This window comes from Piliocolobus tephrosceles, chromosome 19 (genome assembly GCF_002776525.5).
Source record: "Piliocolobus tephrosceles isolate RC106 chromosome 19, ASM277652v3, whole genome shotgun sequence".
In the NCBI taxonomy this organism is placed as follows: Eukaryota; Metazoa; Chordata; class Mammalia; order Primates; family Cercopithecidae; genus Piliocolobus; species Piliocolobus tephrosceles.
Window position 1 is genome coordinate 10,934,732 of NC_045452.1, and position 13,606 is coordinate 10,948,337.

At 46.6% G+C, this 13,606-nt stretch overlaps 1 protein-coding gene across 1 annotated transcript in view; it reads left to right on the forward strand.

The window, feature by feature from the left end:
• The window catches only part of NEFH (neurofilament heavy), a 9,723-nt gene extending 8,298 nt beyond the window's left edge, over positions 1-1,425 (forward strand). The window contains 1 exon segment of the mRNA XM_023190775.2: positions 1-1,425. This exon segment is cut by the window's left edge and continues 9 nt beyond it. Coding sequence (XP_023046543.2) covers positions 1-842 — 842 coding nt within the window. The 3' untranslated portion in view covers positions 843-1,425.
• The last annotated feature ends 12,181 nt before the right edge of the window (positions 1,426-13,606 follow it).

The window sequence follows — 13,606 nt, forward strand, 5'->3', positions numbered from 1 at the left end:
CCAAGTCCCCAGTGAAGGAGGAAGCGAAGTCCCCCGAGAAGGCCAAGACTCTTGATGTGAAATCTCCAGAAGCCAAGACGCCAGCGAAGGAGGAAGCAAGGTCCCCTGCAGACAAATCCCCTGAAAAGACCAAAAGCCCTGTCAAGGAGGAGGTCAAGTCCCCAGAGAAGGCGAAGTCTCCCCTGAAGGAGGATGCCAAGGCCCCTGAGAAAGAGATCCCAAAGAAGGAAGAGGTGAAGTCCCCAGTGAAGGAGGAGAAGCCCCAGGAGGTGAAAGTCAAAGAGACTCCAAAGAAGGCGGAGGAAGAGAAAGCCCCTGCCACGCCAAAAACGGAGGAGAAGAAGGACAGCAAGAAAGAGGAGGCACCCAAGAAGGAGGCTCCAAAGCCCAAGGTGGAGGAGAAGAAGGAACCTGCTGTTGAAAAGCCCAAAGAATCCAAAGTTGAAGCCAAGAAGGAAGAGGCTGAAGATAAGAAAAAAGCCGCCACCCCAGAGAAGGAGGCTCCTGCCAAGGTGGAGGTGAAGGAAGATGCTAAACCCAAAGAGAAGACAGAGGTGGCCAAGAAGGAACCAGATGATGCCAAGGCCAAGGAACCCAGCAAACCAGCAGAGAAGGAGGAGGCAGCAGCAGCACCGGAGAAAAAAGACACCAAGGAGGAGAAGGCCAAGAAGCCTGAGGAGAAACCCAAGACAGAGGCCAAAGCCAAGGAGGATGACAAGACCCTCTCAAAGGAGCCTAGCAAGCCTAAGGCGGAAAAGGCTGAAAAATCCTCCAGCACAGACCAAAAAGATAGCAGGCCTCCAGAGAAGGCCACAGAAGACAAGGCCGCCAAGGGGAAGTAAGGCAGGGAGAAAGGAACATCCGGAACAGCCAAAGAAACTCAGAAGAGTCCCAGAGCTCAAGGATCGGATTAACACAATTTTCACTTTTTCTCTTTATGTAAGAAGAAACTGCTTTGATGACAGGGCCTCCTTCAAACAGGAATTTGTTAGCAATATGTTAGCAAGAGAGGGCACTCCCAGGCCCCTGCCCCCACGCCCTCCCCAGGCGATGGACAATTATGTTATGATAGCTTATGTAGCTGAATGTGATACATGCCGAATGCCACACGTAAACACTTGACTATAAAACTGCCCCCTCCTTTCCAAATAAGTGCATTTATTGCCTCTATGTGCAACTGACAGATGACCGCAATAATGAATGAGCAGTTAGAAACACATTATGCTTGAGATGTCTTAACCTATTCCCAAATGCCTTCTGTTTTCCAAAGGAGTGGTCAAGCCCTTGCCCAGAGCTCTCTATTCTGGAAGAGCGGTCCAGGTGGGGCCGGGCACTGGCCACTGAATTATGCCAGGGCGCACTTTCCACTGAAGTCCACTTTGAATTGCTTCTGTGCAATAAAACCAAGTGCTTATAAAATGAAAATGTTGCCGCTGTTATTTATTCTCTTCCTGTGGGAAGGCTGGGGGCAGGGAAGGGGAGGTCTGGATGGGACACCCAAGACTGCATGGGACTGAGCAAGCATCAGTTCCCTCGTGGGTCTAGAGCGACTTGCATGGTCTCTCTAGTGCTGTTTCCTGGGCACAAACCATGTGCCAGGCAGTGTGCTATGGGCTTCATTTTTATGATCTGTACAGGTGACCTGGTATGTGGGTTCTTGATGTGGACTGTGGACTGCCTTCAGCAGCATCACCTGGGAGCATTATGAAAATGCATGCTTGGCTGGGCACGGTGGCTCATGCCTGTAATCCCAGCACTTTGGGAGGCTGAGGCGAGTGGATCACGAGGTCAGGAGATTGAGACCATCCTGGTAACACGGTGAAACCCCATCTCTACTAAAAATACAAAAAATTAGCCGGGCGTGGTGGAGGGCGCCTGTAGTCCCAGCTACTTGGGAGGCTGAGGCAGGAGAATGGTGTGAACCCAGGAGGCGGACCTCGCAGTGAGCGGAGATCGTGCCACTGCACTCTAGCCTGGGCGACAGAGCAAGACTCCATCTCAAAAAATAATAATAATAATAAAGTGCACACTTACCCAGGTGTGGTGGCTCACACCTGTAATCCCAGCACTTTGGGAGGCCAGAGTGGGCAGATCACAAGGTCAGGAGTTCAAGACCAGCCTGGCCAACATGGTGAAACCCTATCTCTACTGAAAATACAAAAATTAGCTGGACATGATGGCACGTGCCTGTAGTCCCAGCTACTTGGGAGGCTGAGGCAGGAGAATTGCTTAAACCCGGGAGTTGGAGCTTGCAGTGAGCTAAGATCGTGCTACTGCACTCCAGTCTGGCGACACAGCAAGACTCTGTCTCAAAAAAAACAAAAAACAAAAAAAACACTCCAGCAGGACATGATGGCTCATGCCAATGAGCCCAACACTTTAGGAGGCCAAAGTGGGAGGATCACTTGAGCCCAGGAGTTTGAGATCAGCCTAGGCAACGTAGACCCCACATCTTAAAAGGTTGTTTATTTTTTGTTTTAATTAGCTGGGGCCGGGCATGGTGGCTTTGTTCTGTAATCCCAGCACTTTGGGAGAACAAGGTGGGCGAATCACTCGAGGTTAGGAGTTCGAAACCAGCCTGGCCAACATGGTGAAACCCCATCTTTACTGAAAATACAAAAATTGGCTAGGTGTGGTGGCTCACGCCTGTAATCCCAGCACTTTGGGAGGCCAAGGCAGGCGGATGACTTGAGGTCAGGAGTTTGAGACCAGCCTGGCCAACATGGTGAAACCCCATCTCTACTAAAAAAAAAATTAGCCGGATGTGGTGGCGGGTGCCTGTAATCCCAGCTACTTGGGAGGCTGAGGCAGGAGAATCGCTTGAACCAAGAAGGGCAGAGATTGCAGTGAGCCAAGATTGTGTCACCTGCACTCCAGCCTGGGTGGTAGAGAGAGACTCCATCTCAAAAAACAAAACAAAACAAAACAAAAAACAAACTAACTGGGTGTGGTGTGGTGGATGCCTGTAATCCCAGCTACTCAGGAGGCTGAGGTATGAGAATCACTTGAACCTGGGAGGAAGAGGTTGTGGTGAGCTGAGATTGCACCAGTGCCCTCTAGCTGGGGTGATAGAGAAAAAATAAAATAATAATAAAATTAGCTGGGTATGGGGCACACGCCTGTGGTCCCAGCTACTGGGGGGCTGAGGTGGGAAGATTGTTTTAACCCAGGAGTTCAAGGCTATAGTGAACTATGATCACACTGCACTCCAGTCTGGGTGAAAGGGTGAGAACTTTTCTCCAAAAAACAGAGAGAGAGAGAAATGGCTTTGATTGGTTGGCTCTTCATTATCAAACATGCCCAAAGACTCTATGAAAACCTAAGCATTAATTTTCTGAGCATCTCTTCCCTAGGGAAATCAGACGGACCTCCACAGGCCCTGGCACATAGTACAGCATCTGAATATCCAGCTGGGATCTAAGACCCAGGAAATTCCCATGTGTCTTGTCTGAAAAAAGTTACAGTTGGTTGAGAACCTCAAAATACTTATAATGATGACAAGTACCATTTGTTGAGATAACCATGCTTTGTTTTTGTTTTTGTTTTGAGACGGTCTTGCTCTGTCACCCAGGCTGGAGTGCAGTGGCACGATCTCGGCTCACTGCAACCTCTACCTCCTGGGATCAAGCAGTTCTCCTGCCTCAGCCTCCCAAGTAGCTGGGACTACAGGTGTGTGCCACCATGCCTGGCTAATTTTTGTATTTTTAGTAGAGATGGAGTTTCACCATGTTGGCCAGGCCGACCTCAGGTGATCCACCCACCTCAGCCTCCCAAAGTGCTGGGATTACAGGTGTGAGCCATGAAGCATGGCAGAGATAATCATGTTTTTACATAAATTCTCTCCAATCCATATGGGCATTTTTCAACACAGAGATTCTGATGCCTATTTTAATGGTGAGAAAACAAGTGAGGTGAGTTGCCCAGAGCCACACAGCTAGTAAATGATAGTGCTAGAATTTGAACCCAAACCTTAACTCCAGAGTCCATGTTTTCTGTAGTACCATGCCACAGAGTCCTGAGCAAGCTGCATTGGTTTAATTTTGGTCATCAAATGACTGCTATGTCAGGTGTCAGCTGTTCCAATTCACCTGGGATACAGGAATTTCCCAAGATATAGGACTTTTAGTGTTAAAACGAGGGAAGTCCTGGGCAAATGGGGATGAATTGTTCCCCCTAATGTTTGGGCAGCCATTCTAGCACGTCAGAATATTGCATGTGACAAAACCTAATGGCAATATTCAAGGGCTGAAGTGAAGTCACTGGACTCAGTCACTTCTTGGCTGTCAGGTCTGTTTTCCTCAATATTGGCTTTTGTGATAGGCTTCCTCTATAATGGCTCCAATGGCCAAGTGCCTGTAATCCAAGCACTTTGGGAAGCTGAGGCAGGAGGATTGTGTGAGGCCAGGAGTTTGAATCCAGCCTGGGCAACAAAGCCCCTGTCTACCAAAAATTTAACCAAAACAAAACAAAACAAACTACTGGGCATAGTGGTGCATGCCTGTAGTTGTAGCTACTTGGGAGGCTGAGGCAGAAGGATTGCTTGAGCCCAGGAGTTCAAGGTTACAGTGAGCTATGATTGCTACCACTGTACTCCAGCCTGGGTGACAGTAAAACTCTGTCTCTAAGAGATAAATTAAAAATTAATAAAATAGGCCGGGCGCGGTGGCTCAAGCCTGTAATCCCAGCACTTTGGGAGGCCGAGACGGGCGGATCATGAGGTCAGGAGATCAAGACCATCCTGGCTAACATGGTGAAATCCCGTCTGTACTAAAAATACAAAAAACTAGCTGGGCGAAGTGGCGGGTGCCTGTAGTCCCAGCTACTTGGGAGGCTGAGGCAGGAGAATGGCATAAACCCGGGAGGCGGAGCTTGCAGTGAGCTGAGATCTGGCCACTGCACTCTAACCTGGGCGACAGAGTGAGACTCCGTCTCAAAAAAAAAAAAAAAAAAAAATTAATAAAATAAAATGGTTCCCAACAATTCCCACCTCCTGTTATTTATGCTCTTTTGTAATCCCCTCCCCTTCAATGCAGGCCTGATTTAGTAATTCGTTCTAATGACTAGTATATGGCAAAGTGGTAGAATGTCATTTCTGTGAGTAGTTTACAAGAAGATTCTGGCTTCTATTTTGTTTGCTCTCACTCTGATGGAAGCCAGCTACCATGTTGTGAGTTGCCCTAAGGAGAGGCCTACATGGTAAGAAACTGAAGGAACCCTTTGGCCAATATCCAGTAAGGAACTGAGGTCCTAAATTCAAGAAGAAACTGAATTCTACTAATAACCACACGAATGAGAATGGAAGCAGCTCTTCCCCAGTTGAGCCATCAAATGAGACTGCAGCCCCATCCAACACCCTGATTGAAGCCTTATGAGAGGCTTTAAGGAACAGCCACCCAGCTAAGCTGTGCCTGGATAATAATAAATGTTTGTTGTTTGAAGTCACCAAGTTCTCGGGTAATTTGTTACACAGAAATAGATGTAACTAAGCTTCTCTTACACTAGAGTAAAACTAAAAGTTAATAACTAATCTGGGAAAGTCACAAATATGTTGAAAACCAAACACTCCTAAATAACCAATGGGTCAAAGATGAAATCAGAGGGGAAATCAGAATATTTTTAGATGAATGAAAATCAAGACATAACATATGAAAACTTATGGTATGCAACTAAAACAATGCTTAGAGGGAAATTTAAAGTTGCAAATGTCTACATTTAAAAAGAAGAATGAAGCCAGGCACAGTGGCTCATGCCTGTAATCCCAGCACTTCGGGAGGCTGAGGCTGGAGGATCACGAGCCCAGGAGTTCTAGACCAGCTTGGGGAACATAGTGAGACCCCGTCACTACAAAATAAAAATAAAAAAATTAACCAGGAACAGTGGTGTATGCCTGTAGTCCCAGCTACTTGGGAGGCTGAGGCAGGAGGGTTGCCTGAGCCCAGGAGTTCAAGACTGCAGTGAGCTATGATTGTACCACTGCACTCCAACCTGGGTGACAGAGCAAGATCCTGTCTCTAAATAAATAAAGAAAGAAAAAGAAGAATGACCTCAAATCAGTAACCTAAATTTCTACCTTAAGACATTGAAAAAAGAAGAGCAAAGTAAACCCAAAGAAAGATTAGAGTGGAAATTAATGAAATAGAGAATATAAAAATGACAGAGAAAATCAGTGAAATTAAAAGTTAGGTCTTGGCCGGGCATGGTGGCTCACACCTGTAATCCCAGCACTTTGGGAGGCCAAGGAGGGCGGATCACCTGAGGTCAGGAGTTTGAGACCAGCCTGGTCAACATGCTGAAACTCTACCTCTACTAAAAATACAAAAATTAGCCAGGCATGGTGACAAGCGCCTGTAATCAATCCCAGCTACTTGGGAGGCTGAGGCAAGAGAATTGTTTGAACCCGGGAGGCAGAGGTTGCAGTGAGCCAAGATTGCACCATTGCACTCCAGCCTGGACGACAAGTGTGAAACTCTGTCTCAAAAAATAATAATAATAATGAAAATAAAAGGTCTTAAAAAAGACCAACAAAGGGCTGGGCGCGGTGGCTCACGCCTATAATCCCAGCACTTTGGGAGGCCGAGGCGGGCGGATCATGAGGTCCGGAGATCGAGACCATCCTGGCTAACACGGTGAAACCCCGTCTCTACTAAAAATACAAAAACTTAGCCGGGCGTGGTGGTGGGTGCCTGTAGTCCCAGCTACTCTGGAGGCTGAGGCAGGAGAACGGCATGAACCCAGGAGGCGGAGCTTGCAGTGAGCCGAGATAGCGCCACTGCACTCCAGCCTGGGGGACAGAGTGAGACTCCGTCTCAAAAAAAAAAATAAAGACCAACAAAATTGACAAACCTTTAGCTAGACTGACTAAGATAAAAGAAGACTCAAATTACTAAAATCAAGAATAAAAGAGAAGGCATTAATGCCAACTTTACAGAAATAAAAGGAATTATAAGGTAATACTGTGAACAACTGTATGTCTACTGATTCAATAATTTAGATTAAATGCATACATTCCTAGAAATATAAAAACTACTGAAACTGACTCAAGACAAGTGAGAAAATCTGGCCAGGTGCGGTGGCTCATGCCTGTAATCCCAGAACTTTGGGAGGCCGAAGCAGGTGGATCACCTCAGGTCGGGAGTTGGAGACCAGCCTGGCTGACATGGTGAAACCCCGTCTCTACTAAAAACATACAAAAATTACCCAGGCGTGGTGGCACACATCTGTAATCCCAGCTACTCAGGAGGCTGAGGCAGGAGAATTGCTTGAACCCGGGAGGCAGAGGTTGCAGTGAGCCGAGAACACACCACTGCCTTCCAGTCTGGGTGACAGAGCAAGACTCCATCTCAAAAATAAATAAATAGGCCAGGCACAGTGGCTTACACCTGTAATCCTAGCACTTTGGGAGGCCGAGGTGGGTGGATCACGAGGTCAGGAGACCGAGACCATCCTGGCTAACATGGTGAAACCCCGTCTCTACTAAAAATACAAAAAAAAAAAAATAGCTGGGTGTGGTGGTGGGCGCCTGTAGTCCCAGCTACTCGGGAGGCTGAGGCAGGAGAATGGCGCGAACCTGGGAGGCAGAGCTTGCAGTGAACCGAGATCGCACCACTGCGCTCCAGCCTCAAAATAAATAAATAAATAAAAGAAAAATAAGAAAATCTGAATAGATCTATCATAAATAAAGAGATTAAGGTACTAATTTTAAAACTATCCACAAAGAAAAGTTCAGGTCCAGATGGCTTCACTGGTGAAATCTACCAAACATTTAGAGGAAAATTTATACCAGTCCTTCTCAAAGGCTTCCAAAAACTTGGAGGAAACACTTCCTTAACTCATTCTATGAGGCCTGTGTGTTACCCGAATACCAGAGCCAGAAAAAAACACCACAAGAAAACTATAGATCAATATATTTCATAAATACAGATGCAAAAATCGCCAACGAAGTACTAGGCAAATCTGATCCAACACCGTATTTAAAAGATCAGAGCAGGGGCGGTGACTCATGCCTGTAATCTCAGCACTTTCGGAGGCCGAGGTAGGCAGATCACAAGCTCAGGAGTTCGAGACCAGCCTGGCCAACATGGTGAAACCCTGTCTCTATTAAAAATACAAAAATTAGCCAAGTGTGGTGGCACATGCCTGTAATCCCAGCTACTTGGGAGGCTGAGGCAGGAGAATCGCTTGAACCCAGGAAGTGGAGGTTGCAGTGAGCCGAGGTCACACCATTACACTCCAGTCTGGACAACAAGAGAGAAACTCTGTCTCAAAAATAAATAAATAAATAAATAAATAAATAAATACAGGAGGGACATGGTGGCTCATGCCTGTAATCCCCGCACCTTGGGAGGCCGAGGCGAGAGGTTCACTTGAGATTAGGAGTTTGAGACCAGCCTGGGCAGCATGGTAAAACCCCATCTCTACTTAAAAAAAGAAAAGCAAAAATTAGCCAGGCACGGTGGGGCGAGTACTTGTAGTCCCAGTTACTCGGGAGGCTGAAGCAGGAGAATCACTTGAACCTGGGAGGCAGAGGTTGCAGTGAGCCAAGACTGCACCACCGCACTCCAGCTTGAGTGACAGAGTGAGAGTCTGTCTCAAAAAAAAAAAAAAAAAAAAAGGAAAAGAAAAGAAAATCAATTAATGTAATATACTACCTTAAAGAATGAAGGGGAGCTGGGCACGATGGCTTGCACCTGTATTCCCAGGTATGTGGGAGGCTGAAGCAGGAGAATCGCTTGAACCTGGGAGGCAGACGTTGCAGTGAGCCAAGACTGCACCACTGCACTCCAGCTTGAGTGACACAGTGAGAGTCTGTCTCAAAAAAAAAGAAAAAAAAGAAAAAGAAAAGAAAATCGATTAATGTCATACACTGCCTTAAAGAACAAAGGGGAGCTGGGCACAGTGGCTCGCACCTATATTCCCAGGTATGTGGGAGGCTGAGGTAGGAGAATCGCTTGAGCCCTGGAGTTCAAGGCTGCAGTAAGCTCTGATTGCACCACTGCACTCCAGCCTGGGTGACAGAGCAAAACCCTGTATCTAAAACAAAAAACAAAAAACCAATGGTGAAAGGCTGAAAGCTTTTCCCCTAAGATCAGGAACAAGACAGAGATGCCCACTTTCACAATTGTATTCAACACAGTACTGGCAGTCCTAGCCAGAGAAATTAGGCAAGAAAAAGAAAAGGTATCCAAATTGGAAAGGAAGAAATAGAACTATCTCTATTTGCAGATGACATTATCACATATATAGAAAATCCCAAATAATCCACAATAAACTATTTATTTATTTATTTATTTATTTATTTTGAGACAAGGTCTCACTTTGTCCCCAAGACTGGAGTGAAGTTGTGTGATCATAGCTCACTGTAGCCTCTAACTTCTGGGCTCATGTGATCCTCCTGCCTTAGCCTCTTGAGTAGCTGGGACTACAATTATGTGCCACTACACCTGGCTAATTTTTAAATCTTATTTTTGTATAGACAGGGCTTCACTATATTGCCCAGACTGGCAGAAAAGTTTTTTTTAATTACTAGAGTTAATAAATGAATTCAGTAAAGCAGCAGGGGACAAAGTCAGCACACAAAGAACAATTGTACGTCTACTCACCAATGAACAATCAGAAAAAGAAATTAAGAAAACAATTCTATTTATAATAGTATCAAAAAGAATAAAATACCTAGGGATAAATTTAACCAAGGAGGCAAAATACTTACACACTAAGTTGCACTTAAATAGGACAGTGAATGTAAAAGTGTGATTAGCACAGGGCCTGACCCAAAATAAATGCTTAATGCCTATTCTCATCAGAGACACCGCTGAACGCCATAGAAAGGAGAGTTGGCTACACTGACAGGGATGAAGTTCCTTTGGAAGTCTGGCAGCCCTGCTCCCTCCTAGGGATAGGGTTTTGCTTAGCTTTGCGGAGTGATCAGCAAGAACACCTTTAAGTTTATGAAAAGGGTCTGTGGAGTTATTTGCAAAGAAAATAGTAAGGGGTAAGCTGGGAAGAAAATAAGGGAGAGACTAGAAGACACTGATAAATCAGGAATGTGGATGGCAGCTTTAAAAAGGCAAGGAACAGGGCTGACATGGTGGGTTCACGCCTGTAATCCTAGCACTTTGGGAGGCCGAGGTGGGAAAATTGCTTGAGGCCAGGAGTTCAAGACTAGCCTGAGCAGCATAGTGAGACTTTGTCTCTATAAAAGAAAATAAAAAGTTTTAAAAACATTGTCAAGGAAAAAAAAGAAAAAAGAAACAAAGGCGAGCAACACAGGCTGAGTCCCAGGTACAAGAGAGCAATAGATGGGCTGCGGTCTGCGATATGCCCCAGAATATAATCTGCCAAAAGTCCATGGACAAGTCCAGCTGAGGAGGAAGCCTCTAGGTCTTCCCAAGCCAGTCCCTCTCCCCCTAATCTGCCCACCCTTGGCATGAATGGCTAAGTAGCCCACAGGGGAGGGACTGACCCGGCTTCTCGCTTGTTTGAAAATCCTCCTTAAAGCCAAGGGATTCTTTTGTTCAGCCTGCTTCTCTGGAAAGGGAAAATCTCTTCTGGAGGGTGACAGGCTCTGATATCCCTTGTCTAAGAAGCAAAGCCTCTTCCCAGCCCTCACAAGCCCTCTTTGAAATCTTGTCCTGGCTTCTGGAAATGAGCTTTTGTGCTGAGTCAGTTTGGCTGTCTTCCAGCCAAGAACAAAGAAGTGCAGGCTGCAATGCGGGGGCCATTATAGAAACTATTTTTAGGCTCTATTTCAATCTTATTCAGCACAGGCGGTGAGACACAAGGCCTGAAGGTGGACAGACCAGGGGGATGCCACCTGGGACAAAGTCCCAGGCAAGTAGGTCAGGGAAAAGACAAGGAGATCTCGCTATGTGGAGAGAAAGAAGCACCTTGCCAGGCACAGTGGCTCACACCTGTAATCCCAGCACTTTGGGAGGCTGAGGCAGGTGAATCATGAGGTCAGGAGATTGAGACCATCCATGGTGAAACCCCATCTCTACTAAAAATATAAAAACTTAGCCAGGCATGGTGGTGGGCGCCTGTAATCTCAGCCACTCAGAAGGCTGAGGCAGGAGAATTGCGTGAACCCGGGAGGCGGAGGTTGCAGTGAGCCAATATCGTGCCACTGCACTCCAGCCGGGGCAACAGAGCGAGACTCCATCTCAAAAAAAAAGAAAAAGCACCCAGATGCTCATGCTGCTATCCAAGGTGCAGAAGACAGGAGAAGAGAGAGAGCTGCCCAGAGAATCTGGCCCTGTAGAGTCATCAAGAAAAATGAGGAAAGCGAAGGGAAGGGAAGGGAAGAAAGTACAGTGTCTTCCATAAAGAGACCAGGGGAGTCTATACCTGGGATCTTGGTTAAAAATACACTTCTTGGCTGGGCGGGGTGGCTCACGCCTGTAATCCCAGCACTTTGGGAGGCCAAGGTGGGTGGATCACCTGAGGTCAGGAGTTTGAGACCAGCCTAGCCAACACGGTGAAACCCTGTCTCTACTAAAAATACAAAATTAGCCACACACTTGTAATCCCAGCTCTTGGGAGGCTGAGGCAGGAGAATCACTTGAACCCAGGAGGTGGAGGTTGCAGTGAGCTGAGATCGTGCCATTGCACTCCAGCCTGGGCGACAGAGCAAAGCTCAAAAAATAAAAATAAAAAAATACACTTCCTTGGCGCATCTCAGGTCAACTGAGTCAGAATATTTGGAATGAGACTTGGGTGTCTGTGTTTCTAATCAGGTGCTGGGATGGGTGACTCCCACATGGGCTGAAGTTCGAGGACCTCTGAGCTACAGAGTACCTGCCTTTGGAATTCAAAGGACTGATGTGGACTGACGGTAGTGGTGGTGATTTAACAGCCATCAAAGGTACCATTCTCTTCTCCTTGCTAGGCTCAGGTTTCTTTTCTTTTTCCAAATGTGGACTCACTATATTACCCAGGCTGGTCTTGAACTCCTGGGCTCAAGCAATTCTCCTGCCTCAGCTTTCTGAATGGCTTGGATCATAGGCACGAGCCACCATGCCCAGCAAGGCTTAGGTTTTCATCTGTAAAATGAAGGGCCCTGGTAGGGGTAGAAATTTATTACTTAGCTCTTCCTCTGAAAATCCTTATCCCTGGGATACTCAGTGATCGGCAGAGAGACCTGGAGGAATAGCTTTTATACTGGAGGTCTGCATTATCCAAACAAAAAAAGTAAAAATCCACTTGGGGGAATATGCTTATGACGGGGACCAAGCTTAACAGCATGTTGTGGAGGGATAAAAAGTTTCATCAGGACAATCACGAAAAGTAAAATGTGTTTCCTCTTGGAGTTAGCAAACTTTATCTCTGTAACTACGTACTAATTCTCAAAAATTTTTACATTTCTACATCTTTTTTTTCCCCCAAGACGGAGTCTTGCTCTGTTGTCCAGGCTGGAATGCAGTGGCACAATCTCAGCTAAGTGCAACCTCCACTTTGGGGATTCAAGCAATTCTCCTGCCTCAGCCTCCCGAGTAGTTGGGATTACAGGCATGCACCACCATGCCCAGCTAATTTTTGTATTTTTAGTAGACGGGGTTTCACCATGTTGACCAGGCTGGTCTTGAACTCCTGACCTCAGGTGATCTGCCCACTGGCATCCCAAAGTGCTGATATTACAGGTGTGAGCCACTGCACCCAGCCCATCTTATTTTTTAAAACGAAAAAAGAATGGAGTACTGATGGTGGGGGTCAAGATACACTTTTTGACAAAACTGTCCAAGAATAGTCTATGCCATCCTTTACTTTGACTTGCAGGAGTATTACAAAGGAGGTAATTTTATGAACATTTTAAAGGTTGTTACCTATCTTCCCAAGACTTCTCTTAATCCTTTGAGAATCAAACCATTATATTTTGAGGCACTTTTATCATTACCATAAAGACTCTACTCAGGCCAGGCGTGGTGGCTCATGCCTATAATTCTAGCACTTTGGGAGGCCTAGGTGGAAGGATCATTTGAGCCCAGGAGTTTGAGACCAGCCTGAGAAAAATAGTGGGATCTCGCCTCTACAAAAAATTTAAAAATTAGCCAGGCATGGTGACACACGCCTGTGGTCCCAGCTACTTGGGAGGCTGAGGCAGGAGGATCACTTGAGTCCAGGAGAGGTTGAGGCTGCAGTGAGCTGTGTTCATGCCACTGCACTCCAGCCTGGACAACAGAGCAAGACCCTGTCTCAATTTAAAAATATATATATTCTCCTCAAATGTTACCTGGTCTCACTGTCCTATATCTCTGTATGTGATTGATTCTCCAACACCACTCTCGCCAACTCCATGAAATCCTGTAAGACTTAGAATTACTCTCTGTGAAGCCGGGCGCGGTGGCTCAAGCCTGTAATCCTAGCACTTTGGGAGGCCGAGACGGGTGGATCACAAGGTCAGGAGATCGAGACCATCCTGGCTAACATGGTGAAACCCCGTCTCTACTAAAGAATACAAAAAACTAGCCGGGCGACGAGGCGGGCGCCTGTAGTCCCAGCTACTCGGGAGGCTGAGGCAGGAGAATGGCGTAAACCTGGGAGGCGGAGCTTGCAGTGAGCTGAGATCCGGCCACCGCACTCCAGCCTGGGCGACAGAGCCAGACTCCGTCTCAAA